This window comes from Alosa pseudoharengus, unplaced genomic scaffold (genome assembly GCF_046254945.1).
Source record: "Alosa pseudoharengus isolate Yale_2024_CS ecotype anadromous, Long Island Sound unplaced genomic scaffold, YU_APseudo_1.1 YU_APseudo_1.1_scf_5, whole genome shotgun sequence".
In the NCBI taxonomy this organism is placed as follows: Eukaryota; Metazoa; Chordata; class Actinopteri; order Clupeiformes; family Clupeidae; genus Alosa; species Alosa pseudoharengus.
In genome coordinates, this window is record NW_027468837.1 from 13,394,990 (window position 1) to 13,410,648 (window position 15,659).

The 15,659-nt window shown below is 44.7% G+C and overlaps 1 protein-coding gene across 1 annotated transcript in view; it reads right to left on the reverse strand.

Moving 5' to 3' along the window:
- Window positions 1-16: 16 nt before the first annotated feature.
- Window positions 17-15,659, reverse strand: part of unm_sa1614 (un-named sa1614) — a 51,894-nt gene continuing 36,251 nt past the window's right edge. The window contains exons 18-28 of the mRNA XM_076267529.1: window positions 15,375-15,460; window positions 13,659-13,774; window positions 11,121-11,188; window positions 10,497-10,604; window positions 9,854-10,106; window positions 7,840-8,058; window positions 6,860-6,923; window positions 6,217-6,278; window positions 4,070-4,305; window positions 3,332-3,454; window positions 17-1,482 (exon numbers count right to left, since the gene is read on the reverse strand). Coding sequence (XP_076123644.1) covers window positions 1,408-1,482; window positions 3,332-3,454; window positions 4,070-4,305; window positions 6,217-6,278; window positions 6,860-6,923; window positions 7,840-8,058; window positions 9,854-10,106; window positions 10,497-10,604; window positions 11,121-11,188; window positions 13,659-13,774; window positions 15,375-15,460 — 1,410 coding nt within the window. The 3' untranslated portion in view covers window positions 17-1,407. The remainder of the gene's footprint in view (window positions 1,483-3,331; window positions 3,455-4,069; window positions 4,306-6,216; window positions 6,279-6,859; window positions 6,924-7,839; window positions 8,059-9,853; window positions 10,107-10,496; window positions 10,605-11,120; window positions 11,189-13,658; window positions 13,775-15,374; window positions 15,461-15,659) is intronic.

Below are 15,659 nucleotides of genomic sequence, written 5' to 3' on the forward strand. Positions count from 1 at the left end.
TCCTATTGTGCAAAGAAGTAGAAAAATAACATCAGGTGTCCAACAGGCTTCATGCCTGCAGACAAGCGAACACTCTCACATGTGAGAGGGTGTTGTGTGTTAGGGGCACAATTCAAGTATCGTTTAGGAAACCGGTCACCAAAAATAAACAACAAAACAAAAGCAGATTCCGTTTCCTTCCCATGGGCTAACAATGACAGGAACTGTGAACACAGGGGGGGCTGAGGACCCCCCCCCCCATAAGGATTGTTTACTTACCCATTAAACAGAAGTGGAAATTGAAAATCTTTTTGTTCCTGGGTTACAAGCACACCCTCCCATACTAACTGATATGGGAGTTTGTGTGCCTATGTATCTGAGTTTATTGATACTGACACTGTTTTTGTGTTTTCACCGGCGCTGTCCATGATCACACTGTGGTTCCTGTGAAATAAAGAAACCTATCTCTATCCCAGTGGAGTCGGTGTGCTCTCTACATAGCTTAGAGCCTATTTAGGCCCACTCAAAATGAGCATCCTTAGGTAGTAATACTTAACACTTGATGAAGGCAATGCTCTAGTTGTATTAGACAGTGTTAACAGATGTAATTGGGGTTGGTGGAAGGTTCTAGGTTTTGGTTAGTAATGTAATGTAAAGTAATGCAATGCAATGTGTAACACAAACTTATGTGAAAAGTACAAGGGATTCTTTGTTATCTACTTGCTTAAGTGCAGTGAGGATACTGAATGTAAAACAGGACCAACAAGCACAAAGACAAACATTCACGGCTGACACAGGTGTAACTGTGTGCTCATCATTTCGGCTTGATTCAGTCCAAGTCCACCACGTCCTAAAATGCACATTTACTTTTTAAAATCTTAAATCTACACATTTACATTTCAAGGATGCCACAGACTTTCACTTTCTCACACTATAACAACAGAAAATAAATATATATATTATTTTTCTTCACTCTACTTTATAACATTCACATGGAGCACACTTATAACGTGTAAACGCGTTAAACACGTTTGGACTTCTTGTAGTGATCACACACTCTTTTCACACTTTTTTTGTTCTTCACCTCGGAACATCGACTGCATTGACAACGCCATGATGTGTATGTAAGCACTGGTTTACACAGGCTGGCTGGCGGACACTTCGCCTGAAGTGCTGCTGAAATGCTCTTAGGGCAGCTTGAAATGCTCTTAGAGGCCTCGCGTAGGGTTCCCGTATCTGCTCATCTCCCCGGGGGCGCCACCTGGAAGGGGGGGGGGGACTGTGGCGTGTACCGGCTTTGTCCTGCTGTCTTTTCAGCGGCCTGGGGTGCCCCGACGTGCGGTGACTCCCCTGTGTCCGTTCCCAGGGAAGCGGAGCCAGCCGAGGGCAGTCGTCGTCGTCTGTCCTCCTCCTCCTCCGGGCCGTGTGTCACTCAGCCAGAGTGGAGACAAAAGAGGCGGGAAAAAGCCCTCTCTTGTTGGGCTGGCCCTCCACATAGCCGTGCTGACAGAGGGGGGAGAGAGAGAGAGAGAGAGAGAAAGGGGGAATGAGAAAAGAAAGAAAGAGAGACAGGGACACGAGGGAGTCAATGAACCTGAGGCCAGACAGTGCAGACAGACTGGGTCAGCCAGAGGCAAATACTAGGATAGGGTCTCTCTCTCACACACACACACACACACACACACACACGCACAGACACACATGCAACGCATACACATACACAACTGTGATGCAAGTTGTAGGTGCACTGTGCAAAAGCTGATGGAAAGGATTTGATTACACACACGCATACACACACACACACACACACACACACACACACACACACACACACACACACACACACACACACACACACACACACACACACACACAGTACAGTGCAGGGTTAACCACGGCAGATACACACATATCAAACATATTTCTGGTCACAAAGCCACAAACAGTATGCCAGTCTTAGTTCTTCTTCTCACTCAGCAGCAGCTCCTACCCTCCATGCTATTCATGCTACTCAGACAGTGCCACTCATTTCCTGAGCAGGCCAGTCGTTCCCACCCTTCCTGTGAAGGCGCCTGGCCACCCCTCCCTGCCCTCCCTTCCTCCCCAACCCCATGTGCCCAGTCCTACCAGGGCAACGCCAGGGGCACTCGCAGCTCTGTTGCTGCCTAAGCAGGCAAACTAGACTGGAGGACAAGGGACAGAAAGCACTGCTAATTAGAGCTTAGGGATATCGCTACTGTGTACTGTGTATCGCTACTGAAATCTGGTTATCATCATAACCACGCTGTGCTAATTTGTTTAAAAACTGTTGCATTCAAGTTAATTCTGCAAACCAACCACCACAAATGGAATTCAATTCTTTGGAAAACACTGGTACTCATTGCTGATGTAGGTATAAATACAGCTTCAAGAAACTGAAAGCTTAAGAGACGTCTGAAAAAAGTTGATTTTAAGTTTAAAAATTCGATATAATAATGCTCAGATTAGGAACAGAATTATTGAATTTCACTTTTCAGATCTCTGTGGCCCCGAAAATAGTGTTTTTTTAAGTTGTGCGATCCTAAAGACTTTGCGGAGCAGAGAGGCGCATGAGCGTTGTTGCAGGCCCCTCACGCAGACGCCTCCGCCCCGGAAGACAACTGCAGACGCACAGGCGCACGGCTGCCCACGGATTCCACCCACCACTCTACAACTGCTACTGTTACCACTTCTGCTTCTACTGTGTGTGTGAGAGAGAGAACAAGAGACAGAGAGAGAGAGAGAGAGAGAGAGAGAAAGACAGAAGAAAAAAACAAATAGGGAGGACAGGTTTGTGTGAGTAGAGATGTGTGTGTTTGTTTGTTTTTGTGTGTGTGTGCACAAGATAGAGACTCTGAGTGTGTGCGTGCATGTGTGTGTGTGTGTGTGTGTACAAAAGAAATTAGGACGTGTAACTTAGCATGGGGAGAGGCAAGAGAACCAAAGGGTCCATGGGGGAGGATGTGCGTGTGTGTGTGTGTGTGTGTGTGTGTGTGTGTGTGTGTGTCTATAGACATGTGATTAGCAATTCAGGAAAAATCAGCTAACTGCCCTACCCATTTAAAAAAAGCGATCTCAAATAGCCCCCAGAGTGACCTCAATAATTTGCATTCGGCAGACAGGCGGCTCAGGAAGTAAAAGCATATGAGCCACAGTCCTGGAGTGGCCTGGAGTGGGTCAGCACTAACCTCTCGGACTTTAATACCATTACTTAAAGGGAAAAAAACACAACAATAGTGTTCTCAACTATCTCTTACTTTTGGCCATGCTATGCTTTCTAACAAGGACATTCCCTCAGTGCCTATCCACCAATCCGCTTTGACTTGGTACCTACCCACCAATCAGCATCCTCCTCTGCCAGTACCACGAGGACTTCGCCCTCGTGGAAGGTGAGCTCGTCGTGGTGGTCAGCCACACAGTCGTAGATGGCCTTCACACGCCGCAGCTTTGGCTTCATCTGTCAAAAACACACCCGCACACACACACACCAGGGCCACATTACAATGGCAGAGACACTAGTCCATACAAACCTACCCTCATGATTAGGTCATGTTTACATGACGGACAAATGGCAAAGAAATTTCAGTGTCATGCTTCCCACACATCGGTCAAACACACACACGCACAGGTCACATTACTATGGCAGAGACAATAGCCTATCCACAGCTCATGATTACACTGTTTTGACAAAAGCAAAGGAATTTAAGCAAAGGAGTGAGGTGTAGAGTGGAGATTTCACCAGCCCATTCAATAGCAGTGATAAACTTTTCACACTGGAATATCTTTCGTAATTATTGACGTTTTTAAAGGTATGTGTCAACTCTGTGTTACCATGTGAGGAGATAAACTGTGTTCTCTAGAGGAAAAAAAAGGTTTAAACTAAATTTGATCCTGTTCCCTCTAAATCACATCCGTCATTTTCCAAGCAATGAGGAAGTGAGACAAGGGGGCGTGTGTGTGTGTGTGTGTGTGTGTGTGTGTGTGTGTGTGTGTGTGTGTGTGTGTGTGTGTGTGTGTGTGTACGTGTGGATGGATTGGGCCTGGGGCAGTGATATGAAACAGGGTCACGCACCAGAGCTCTCCGCGGCAACGGATGTGGCGTGTTGCCGTGGTGACATGAGGACGAGGATGAGGAGGAGCCGTTGGACTCCAGGCTGAAGGAGCGGGGGGTGGTGGGGGAGAGCGGGGGGCCGTGGCCCAGGCCCCCCCCACCGCCACTGCTGCTGCCGCTGCCCGACTGGTGAGGTGGGGTCTGGTAGAGTAGGTGGGACGAGGAGATGCCACCGCTGTCGCCGTCCGGTCGATAGCCTGCAGCAGGCGAACACAAAACACACAGACACAAACACACACACACACACAGTCAAACAGGGTGAGCTCTAGTATTCTTTATCCAGACCACAGCACTAGGTCTGGGTATTGTGGTTGGTCACATGAGGAAAATATGTTTTTACTGTACAGGGCATCAACAGTATGTCAATAAATCCATAGATCAATATTGACACAACAAAGTTGCTTTCAGACATGACTTCCAGACAACGTTCTGGTAACTGGACCCGGATCTCACGCAAACTCGAGTGTTCAAACATGACCCTCATGCGTCTTACCCTTTTGTACATATGCTCACCCGCGTGACATTCGGACTTAGCACTAGGGGGCACGGCCGGGGGTTGTCTAGGTCAAATAACGCCGCCAATTGTATTCGCATACAGACATCTAGATTATGTCCATATTCCAGTGTATGTCCGAAAGGGGCTCAAGTGAATTGAGGTGCTCATCTCTCTAATGTTGCAATTGCAGACTTCCTCTAGTAACTGAGACACACATACTGGCTCTGCTTTCAGTGGTCCTGCTGTGTGATCACACAGATGGAAAACTCCCACAGAATGAGCTGTCCCCACATGATTCATCATGGATAAGAGGAGAGGAATGTCTGTCTGTTGATCGGTGACTGATGAAGTGCCTTTGGAAACCACTACCCACAAAAAAAAGTCCTGTTAGCCAGTATCCACGGGGCGCTAACCAAACCCTGACATCCTCCGTCCACCTGTGGCGTCCACATCTGTGTTCACTCAGGACATGCCGCTCTGCCCCGTCTCTGTATGGAAATACTCGGCATGTGGAATCACTGAATGGGACGCTCTTGATGATGGGATACACTTGACCTGGATTCAAGCTTGGTTTAACACACACACACACACACACACACACACACACACACAGAAAGACACAAACCCTAGCAGAGAAGAGGAAAAAACGCTTATCTGACAGAGACGGGTAGAGACACCATGTCATACTGATTACAAAAAGAAAAGAGGACTTAAAGGTGCTCTAAGCGATGTTACGTGGTTTCTAAGCTAAAACATTCTTTGTCACATAGAGCAAACTCACAATTTGCTAGCTGCCGGTCACCTGAATACACAGAAATAAACGCGGTCTCTGTAGACAACCCAGGTTCCAAAAACGGCAACAAAAACAGCCTGGTGCAGCCTGGCTGTGGAAGTTGCAAAATGTCATGGAACAAGATTAAGGCTGTTAGGGTAACAAATTCCAGATCTGCAATCTTTGTTTTCTCAAGCTGAAGTGCTACCTCAGTTTGAGGTGGAAAATACAGAACTGGCTATCAGGAAAAGCACACAAAGTAAACATCCTTTTTGGAATATTTTTGGACTTTTGACACACAACTTTAATTTATCATTCTCTCCATTACACACACACACACACACACACACACACACACACAAGGATATATAGCTCTCCAGAACATTCTGTAGAGAATCTGGTTACATTAACACCTGTGTTGACAGCCAGTGACTGAACTCATTGCCATGTTATATGAAGGACATACACAAACACACCCACCCATTTTATACCTCACATTTTATGGGAGACAGGCGTGGAACAACTATAGACAAATACTTCTGGTCTGATTGTTGACATTCACACCCAACACTTGAATGATATGATGAGGCTGAATCATCATTACAGGAATAAAAAAAAAAACTAGGCATCAAAGAAAAGCACACAAGTGCACATCCTGTTTCCAGTTTACTCTTTTAACCTCAGGTATGATTGTTGACATTCACACCCAACACTGAGATGATCAATAAAATCAATAAAAAAGTAATAAAAGTTATAAAAAAACACGTAGCCAAGACAGACAGGTGGAGAGTGGGGTGGTGGAGACAGCAGATGGAGGGTGGGGTGGAGTGGGGGCCGTACCTCGCTCGGGCAGCTCCGAAAGAGAGTTGAGGGCCGTCACAGTGTATTTAGGAGAACCGGGGCTACAAAGGAGAAAAAAAGCAATACGTCAGCAAGACAGCAACTCACTGGAGCAATACGGGCGCTCAGTAAATCATCTCAATGAACAGCAGAGGCTATGCAGATACGCCATTAAGAACCAGCGCACTCTTGGCCTCTTGACAGAAACGGAAGACAAAACGCTATTCGATTAGGGTCGCCGAACGAAGAGCGACGCTGGGACGGTTCATCTCTGTCTGAGCGGCTGAATCTCCGTACTCCCATTAATCCTCAGTGACAACATCAGAGGTTCAGACAAGGATGAGGCTGTTTCCAATTTCCTGACACGATGGCTGGCTGGAAAGACCAGCAGTTCATGTCTCCATCACTAGAGCTCAGTGTTGACATGGTGTTTCCAGCTGATGAGGACACTGTGTGTGTGTGTGTGTGTGTGTGTGTGTGTGTGTGTGTGTGTGTGTGTGTGTGTGTGTGTGTGTGTGTGTATTGGCTGCTGTTGTACACCTTTCTATCAAATTTGGATTATGCCATGATATATGCTTATCTTCTAATCCAAATAAAGAATTTAAATGATTGTGTGTGTGTGTGTGTGTGTGTGCATACTCACCCACACTTTTGGAAAGATGAATCTGGCCCGCTGAAGACTCGTGAACTCACAGGCACACCATAATCTACATAAGAGCAACACAAGCTGTAGTTAGAATTAGGGCTGTCAATTACTCTGTAATTAATTAATCTAAATTAATCGCATATATGATTTTTGCTGTGAAAGTATTTAAAATATTTAAATTCAAATGAATCATTGAATAATCAGCATTAGTGATATTAAAGTTCAAAAACTCTTTTATTATTATTTTAATAATGGCCATAATAATCTAGTTTTTTATCACATACAAGTTATTTCAGGCCACAGTTATAACCTAGGGGACACAATGAGAATAAAGTATCACTCCCTTTGCGACTTTAGAGTTGATGAACTCCGGTGATATACAAATTCTTTGCTGCAGACATTGCAGAGGACTTTATTTTAATCAACACTTTATTTGTCAACACCATCAAGCCGTTTTTGAAAAGTAAATGTTCCAATCAATGATCTAGGCAGCACATTTTCTTCTCTCTCCTTCATTTTACAGTCTAATGGTTACTGACTACAACGGCTCGGGGTCAAAGGTCATACATCTGCATTATTTTTTTTTAATCAGTTATTTTTTCTCAAATTAATTAATCGAAATTAATCAGTCATTTTGACAGCCCTAGTTAGAATACAGGGGACTGGGAAAGGAAACAGCACTGCAGTCAGACACTAAACTAGTCAGGAAACAGCGCTGCAGTCAGATACTAAACTCGTCAGGAAACAGCGCTGCAGTCAGATACTAAACTAGTCAGGAAACAGCGCTGCAGTCAGATACTAAACTAGTCAGGAAACAGCGCTGCAGTCAGATACTAAACTATTCAGGAAACAGCCAAGAGAAGAGTAGAGCATGTGTTTGTCAGCATTTGTAAAGAGAACAGCAAAATAGGTTACTGCATAGGCATCTGTGTGTGTGTGTGTGTGTGTGTGTGTGTGTGTATGCCATGGCCACCCACCGGCGTGCGCGTGCCTGGAGGCATGGGGACTATGGGGCAGCTGGGGCGTGGGCTCTGAGTAGGTGCGCTTGTGCCGGATGATGAGGGGAGGGGGTGGCGTCCGCTTCTTACTGCCCCCCATGCCACCACCCACGCCCCCACCACCTCCCATGCTGCTGATGACATCCGTCCAGCCCTCAGGGGGACTGTGGGGGGGTGGAGGCGGTGGCACGTTGGGCACTGAGAAAGACACAAACATGAGAGAGAGAGAGAGAGATATTACAAGGTGCTGTATGTAGAATTTTTGTTTGTTTAAAACTTTCAAAAATGATCAAGAAATAGTAACAGTATGTAGAGAAATTACTGTTTTGATGCAAGGTAAAAATAAACACCTATATGCTCAGTGTGCGGTGCCCAGACGTCAGCTAAAATAAGCATGACATCCAGCTAGCTTTGGACCTACTGTGGATAAAAGAGTGCCGGTGTGATTGTAATGGTGTGTTCCAAACAAATCAAATCTACGGAATCTTACACCATGTCCTAACCGGACGCAATGCGAGCGATCATTAGCATTGTTTTTAATTGGAGTGTCCTGGCTGCAAGCGACGCCAGCAGAGAACTTGAGAGAACTTTTGTCGGACGCATGGCTTCTATTTTCTATTTTGAATGAGAAATATGACGCAACAGAAGGGCATAATTAACGGATTCAGTGTAGACTGATAACATTGACAGTCGCTCGCTCTGATCCTGTTAGGACAAGGTGTTAGGGTGATGACACCTGCGGCGACTTTTTGAGTAATCTTGCTGAGCAACCACATAAACAGTGTGTTCACCAGGATACACTGTGTTGTGATTGGCTGGTCATGACAATTTAATAATGATTGTTCTCCAGAAAAAAGTGGCCCAATACCGTGCCAGAAAAAACAATACTTGGGAACACTGCCCAGCAACATCACTCAAAAAGTTGCTTTGTGTATCATCAGCTTTACATAGCCATCTTTATTATTACATAGCCATATTTATTATTACATAGCCATCTTTATTATTACATAGCCATATTTATTCTGCTCTTATAAGGTTACTGCTAATACACTGCACATACATATATTTAATTTATACTACTTTAAACCACCTTCTGAAAACAACTGCATACTACTATCTACACTGCACTATATCTTGTGTCTTGTCTATGCACCCCCTACTTTGTATATCACATTGCACTTTTTCTGCTTTTTTGCAGTTCTGGTTAGACACAAACTGTATTTTGTTGTATCTGTACTTGTACATTGCACAATGACAATAAAGTTGAATCTAATCTAATCTAATCTACACACTGAAGTGTAAATACTGCTGGAAGGGATGCGACCAGGTAGGATCTCATGGAATGATGAGGCAATGCATGGCTTTGTACGGCCGATGAGTGGAGAGAACACTGAGGCGAGGTGCATACCATAGAGCAGATGCGCAGTGGAAACAAGGGCTAAGAGTCTGGCTAAACATTAAAGGAACCGTATGTATGATTGTGGCCAAAACTGGTAATGCAATCACTTTCAAATTACTGTAGAGCGGTGTATCCCCTCCCCCCTGACTGGCAGAGCTGGCAACCGGATCTGGATGCCGAAACACTACTGACTTCGTGATTAGTAGATAGGTGGAGGGTGGCGCATCCGGCCAAAACACAACATATATACAAAACACGAGCAATATAACTACAGACGTCAAAGTTACAAAGTAACCAAGAGCAATATAACTACAGACGTCAAAGCTGTCTAATTACAAGCACATGAGAATGTCGCAGCTCAGCCTCAGCTTGCTTTGTGTGTTTGTTGTTCACTTATGTTCACAAATGATTGCATTTACTCTCTAACCATGAGTCAGTAATGAGAACCACAAATTGACAAAATACATTTTGAGAACCTCTTTTGTATGGTATGCTGCACACAGACGAACGTTGTTGCTGACACCTGGTGGCAATCATGGGTATGACTGTCTGAACAGTGAAACCAGACACAGGCTGGTCAGCTGCAGCTCTCACCTCTGACCCTGGGTGGCAGGGGGGGTGCGGGCGACGAGGGCGGAGGCGGCGGGGGGCTGTCCAGGCTGCGGGTCTGAGAGCTGGGGCTTGCGAACACCTCCCTGCGGTGGTCTCGGCCCAAAGCCAGTCTGCGGCCCACGCTGAAGAGTCCCCCGCCCCCTCCTCCAACTCCTCCTCGGTCCTGACTCATCGTGCTGCTCTGGTACAGGCTGAAGGGACGGCCTCCGGAACGTTCCTTCTTCACTGGGCCCACCTGGGCGGGACAGAGTTAGAGTTATGTTACGTTACGTAGAGGGATTTACAAACTTTACAGGTACACACAGGTTCCATGACTACAGGAGAGATCATTCTGGCTCAAGAATAGACATGACAACACAACCCTGATTTACACAGCATTATTAGGCATCATATGCTTCACTTATATGCATAAATATAAAAGGCATATAAGACCTTTCGGACAGGTGACAACTGAAAAAGAATCATTTCAAAATATTAATTGTGTACTCCCAAACACAAACCCAGCAGAGACACTTAGCATTCAACAAATAATCAACAGCTGTTTCTCTTGGCCTGTGGTGCACATGGCTTTTCACTAGGGGGCGCAAGCTGGTCAGTGATTTCGCACGTGTGCGCTGATGCCCACCTTATCCTCCAACTCGTCGTCACTCTCATACAAGTCATCCTGCCGCAGGCGCCATTCATACTCCACATGAACATGCATATTAAACTGGTTATTTTGGGCCTGCTTTATCTGTAGTAGAAAGCAGAGAGAGAGAGAGAGAGAGAGAGAGAGAGACAGACAGAGAGACAGAGAGAGAGAAATCAGAGAGAAAAAAAAGAAAAAAGATAAGGGGAAACAAGAAAGGAACATTTGCTAAATGGCAACCTTGGAGACTTTTCTACAGCCTGTTTTCTCTAACCACTAAAGATGACGCATTAGCTGTGAGGCAGTATTGATCCATACACTTAAGGGAAAACCTCTTCATCCCCACAGCAGTTACATTAATAACACACAAGCTGTTAACAGCCATCATTGTGATAAATACAGAGTGTACACCTTAATGCAAGGAGATGAGTCCTTGAGTCGGCATACAAAATATCAGTAACTATGAAGAGTCAATGAAGAGCTTTGGTTATGGCTTAATGGGTGGAGTAGCAAGTATTATCTTATATTATTATTATATTATTATATTAAGTCTTATCTTATCTTATTTAGAGGTATCTACTGTATATGGCACAATGTTGGATTGCTTCAGGCTTCACTTACCAGATCCTCACAGTCAAAATGTTTGAGTTTGTGTGCAAAGTCCAGTCCAGTCTCTCCTGCCTCATTCTCTACAAACACAAACCACACGATTCAATATGAATACCATACACACACACGCGCACGCACACAAGCACACAAGCACACATACACACACACACATACACACACACGCACGCACGCACACAAGCACACATACACACATACACACACACGCGCACGCACACAAGCACACATACACACACACACATACACACACACGCGCACGCACACAAGCACACATACACACACACACACACAAGCACACATACACACACACACGCACGCGCACGCACACAAGCACACATACACACATACACACACACGCGCACGCACACAAGCACACATACACACACACGCGCACGCACACAAGCACACATACACACATACACACACACGCGCAAGCACACAAGCACACAAGCACACATACACACACACGCGCACGCACACAAGCACACATACACACACACGCGCACGCACACAAGCACACATACACACACACACACACACACGCGCACGCACACAAGCACACATACACACATACACACATACACACATACACACACACACACACGCGCACGCACACAAGCACACATACACACACACGCGCACGCACACACATACACACACACGCGCACGCACACAAGCACACATACACACATACACACACACGCGCACGCACACAAGCACACATACACACATACACACACACGCGCACGCACACAAGCACACATACACACATACACACACACGCGCACGCACACAAGCACACATACACACATACACACACACACACACGCACACAAGCACACATACACACACACGCGCACGCGCACAAGCACACATACACACACAAAGAGAAATTATTAAGGTCCAATTAACCATTGGTCATAAATACCACATTCATTATGGTCAGTCCTTAAAAACGTTAGTGTCTGTTCGACGGCCCACCATGTCATCTGCGGTTTTTGCTTAATAGAAAACCTGAGGCGACTCATACATGGCCTCTTAACTTTAGTCAGCAGAACGTCTTCTCTTTCATGACTAATGCCTGTGACCTCACAGTTCCTTCAATTACTTAAGTGCTCCTCGCAACAATTTATGATCATGCCGGGACACATTACTGATGAACTTGCCCATTATTTTAAACAAATTACTTCATTACCCAATGGGGCACCACCCTGGCCCTGGCTCTGCCATGCCACAAATTTCCGCTGTCTCTACTGTGGTCTGGAAACCCTCAATAAGGGATCCTTGGGGTTGGGCTTGTTATTTATGGACACTGGCCAGAATTACATTGGAGCAGATTGGATCAGCTCGGCGCATAATGACTTGATGCACTCAGTAGCCTGAAGAGATGAGACATCTTTTCTTTTATCTGGATGATTCCTTTCCAAGCAAACCCATAGTTGTAAGTTATGTAAGTTTTCACATGCAGTTATCTCTTCCGTCATCAACTACACAAAATTCGCCTTAACATGCTGATTGGTTCATTGGAAAATCTACAGGCTCAGTTCTGCTGATGGAAACGTGGCAATGGAAGAGTTGCGGAGGGGTGGAGGCAGCCACATCTATTGTATAAGTCAGGGGTTCTCAAATTGTTTGGGTCCAAGGACCCCTGTGGGGTAGAAAATATTCCAAGGACCCCCTCATAATCGTGAAAATGTATTCTCTAAAATTTGTGTGGCCAGGTTCACTATCCTGTCTTTTCTGGCAAGTGTGCGACTTCATCTCTTTCGTCAACTTTAGTTTTTGCATCACTTTATAACATGGTCTGACTCAAACATTTCTTCACGTTCATCAGATATCTAGATGACAAATAAACCATCAAAGCAGCAGTAGTAGGCTAATGGTTCTATGTTAACTGATTTAAGATAAATGTTGGGTGGGACCAAAGACACAATTTACTTGTTTTATTGGTGAAAAGGGTCATCTGTAGATATACATTTTTAAAATTATAAGATAAACCTTATCATTTAAAGCAAATTATTTTGCAGACCCCTTGGCTGTGGGTTTGAGAACCACTGGTATAAGTACAGTAGCCGCTGACTAACTACCATCACCTTACCATCAAATAAATAAGCCTGGAGTCAACACACTTGGCAGTTACACAAACCAGACAAGACGTTTCCAGACTGAGCTTGTCACCATGGCAGTGTATTTCTTATGATGAATAAGTAGCTTCATAACAACAATAAGCCAATAAGTAGAGAAATAAGAGGAGTCTCAGATTTTGACATGAGGTGCTCATTAACGTTGAATAGATATTTACAGACTGTGCTAAGAGAACTGTTAAGGTAAACGTGACTCAGAGAAAACAGAAAAAGGATAAAGGAGAAGATAGGAAAGAAAGAAAGAATGAGACAAACAGAGAGAGAGAGAGAGAGAGAGAGAGAGAGCAAGAGAGTGAGAGAGGGAGGCAGAATAGAAATGGAAGAATAATGGAAGAATAATCAAAAGTGAAAAGCGGGTGAAACGAGGGAGGAGAGAAAGCTTGCTCACTGATATGTGTGTTAGCCTTGGCTCTTAGCAGCAGCTTAAGGCACTCGGTCTTGTTGTGCAAACAGCAGTAGTGCAGGGCAGTGTTGCCGCGGATCGTCTGGACATCCAGGTTGTTGCTGAGGGACAAGACAAGAGGAGATGACAGTCAGGTGGGAGAACTCCCATCATATAGACTGGAGACTGGGTGTTAAGCTACATCATCATGACTTTTCTTTATTTTACAACATGGTAATACAAAGAGCTAAACAATTGACATAAAGATGTAGTCTTCTAGAAGGGCTTCAGAGTCACTAATGCCTGTTTCTTTAGCTGATGTCCAATGATGAATGTGATGAATTTAATGTATGCTAATGTGGGACACCGTCTAATGTGTGGCTATTCCCCAAACCAATGAATGTCAGTGAAACTATGGGAAACTGTCCCAGATTAGGGCAATCCACCCCTATAGATACATTCAGCATACTGTTTGTGACTTTTACATACTGTACTACAGTCTCCAGAATGTGTAAATGGCAATGTATACTCCCTTTCTCCACCCACCTCTCCTCTGCTGCTGTCTCTGCTCACTAACTCCTAGCATATCCCTCTCCAATCTCACACAAAACATCAACATCATATAGGATTTCCGGAAGTCTTTAAGAGTCGCTGATGCGCCCTTGAGACGCCAGTGGATCGGACCAAGGGTCAGAGGGGCTGAGAATCTACAGCTGGTGGGAACGTTCCGGCAAAATTACCACAGATCCCCCCACGTTTCCTCTCTCACACATTCCAGTGTTTCTCAGTCTCTGAGGTTCACACACTCACACCCACACACACACACACACACACACACACACACAGCTGTGAGGCAAACTGGCCTCTACAGAAGTTCAACCAGCAGACCAACAAATTAATCCGCAAACAAGATGGCATCTTGCTACACCCGCATAGCTCTTTGCCTCTTAGCAAGTACAAGAATGGCAAAGCACCAATTTGTCCTGCATACAGCTTCAGGAGGCAGCAGCAAGTGCCCACAGTCCAAAATATATGAGAGTCAACACAGTTTCAGTTGTGTCCACCTGGAATAACTGGAACTTCTTTTGTGCTCGATCTGATCATGTAATACGTGCGTATGCAACTTTATATCTTTATAGAGGTGAGAGTGTATTACCCAGTAGCTCAATCTTTTCCTGAGTGCATGTGGGGTGACATTCATTTAAAAAGACATATCCTCCCACGATCTCATCAGTCCAACTCAGCAGAGATATGCATCTATTTATTTATTTTGAAATCAGTCCATTACCTCCCCCTCTAAATGAGATCATCTGATAAGCAACTGATGAGAAGCCCAAACTAACAGTATACTCTGGAGGTTGCTATATGTGGCATTTTTCAATCAGCTACATTCAGTTGGATGTGTGTGTTTGAACGGTGCTCTTTACACAAAACTTACTTTAAAGAAAATTACAAAACGGGTATTCCAAAAAGTCTTTGTGCAAGTTATTGTGCACTTTTCATAAAAAATGTAAATGTAATTATTTAATTCCTTCAGCTAATACATGGTCTTTAGACAAAAAAATCTAAGCAAGTGAAAAAAATATTTAAAAAAAAACATTCTTTTACTTTGAATTTGTCATAAAATAGTAAAAAAAAAAGTCACTCTTTCAGTGAATCTCCCAGTAACTACGTGTCTGAAATGGTGTGTCCACCCAGCTTAATCGTCCCTCTCATTCCCACCTGTTGTGCACCAGGAAGTCCACCATGTGTAGAGAGGTGCGGTCAGACAGCAGCACAGCCTGGTGCAGAGCAGTCTCCCCTTTCTCCTGCTCCACAAACACAAACAAGTTTGAGTTTAACCATTTAACATGATGACCATTTGCACAACATGCACTTAGCTCTACTAAGCATCTAGTAGGAAGGTTGCTATTCACTGCACAGTAGTGGGTTTTGGTTATACAACAACAACAACTTGCATTTGTATATAGCGCTTTTCTAGACTTAGGATTTATGCTAAATGAAATC